Source organism: Camelina sativa, unplaced genomic scaffold (assembly GCF_000633955.1).
Source record: "Camelina sativa cultivar DH55 unplaced genomic scaffold, Cs unpScaffold18464, whole genome shotgun sequence".
Taxonomy (NCBI): Eukaryota; Viridiplantae; Streptophyta; class Magnoliopsida; order Brassicales; family Brassicaceae; genus Camelina; species Camelina sativa.
In genome coordinates this window covers 1-292 of record NW_010939474.1, presented here as the reverse complement: position 1 = coordinate 292, position 292 = coordinate 1, and the positions used below count along the sequence as shown (strand labels likewise).

Sequence of the window (292 nt, the reverse complement as noted above, 5' to 3'; positions counted from 1 at the left end):
CAAGATCTGCCCATCTTGAAGTTCCCACCAGCCATCAAGATCCGATCCAACACCAACATAGATGATGATGACTGCGGCGGCTGCACCACTCCCACTTCCTCCGACCACAAGATTCCTCCCACCATCGCAACTACTCCTCCTCCTCCGCCGCACAAACCCCGTCCACCTTCTACGCCTTCGTCTCTCCGCGTCAGATCTTGCAAGAGGAAGCTTATGACGTCACTACCCAAGTACGAGATCATCGTCAACAAAGATGAGATCGAGCGCTTCTTTACCTCCGTTTACAACCAGA

The 292-nt window shown here is 53.1% G+C and overlaps 1 protein-coding gene across 1 annotated transcript; it reads left to right on the top strand.

Moving 5' to 3' along the window:
• Positions 1-6: 6 nt before the first annotated feature.
• LOC104775543 (cyclin-dependent protein kinase inhibitor SIM-like) lies at positions 7-288 on the top strand (the record flags this gene model as incomplete). The annotated part of the gene is made up of 1 exon (XM_010499543.1): positions 7-288. A coding segment is annotated over one exon (282 nt), but the record flags the coding sequence as incomplete, so codon positions are not given.
• Positions 289-292: the final 4 nt, after the last annotated feature.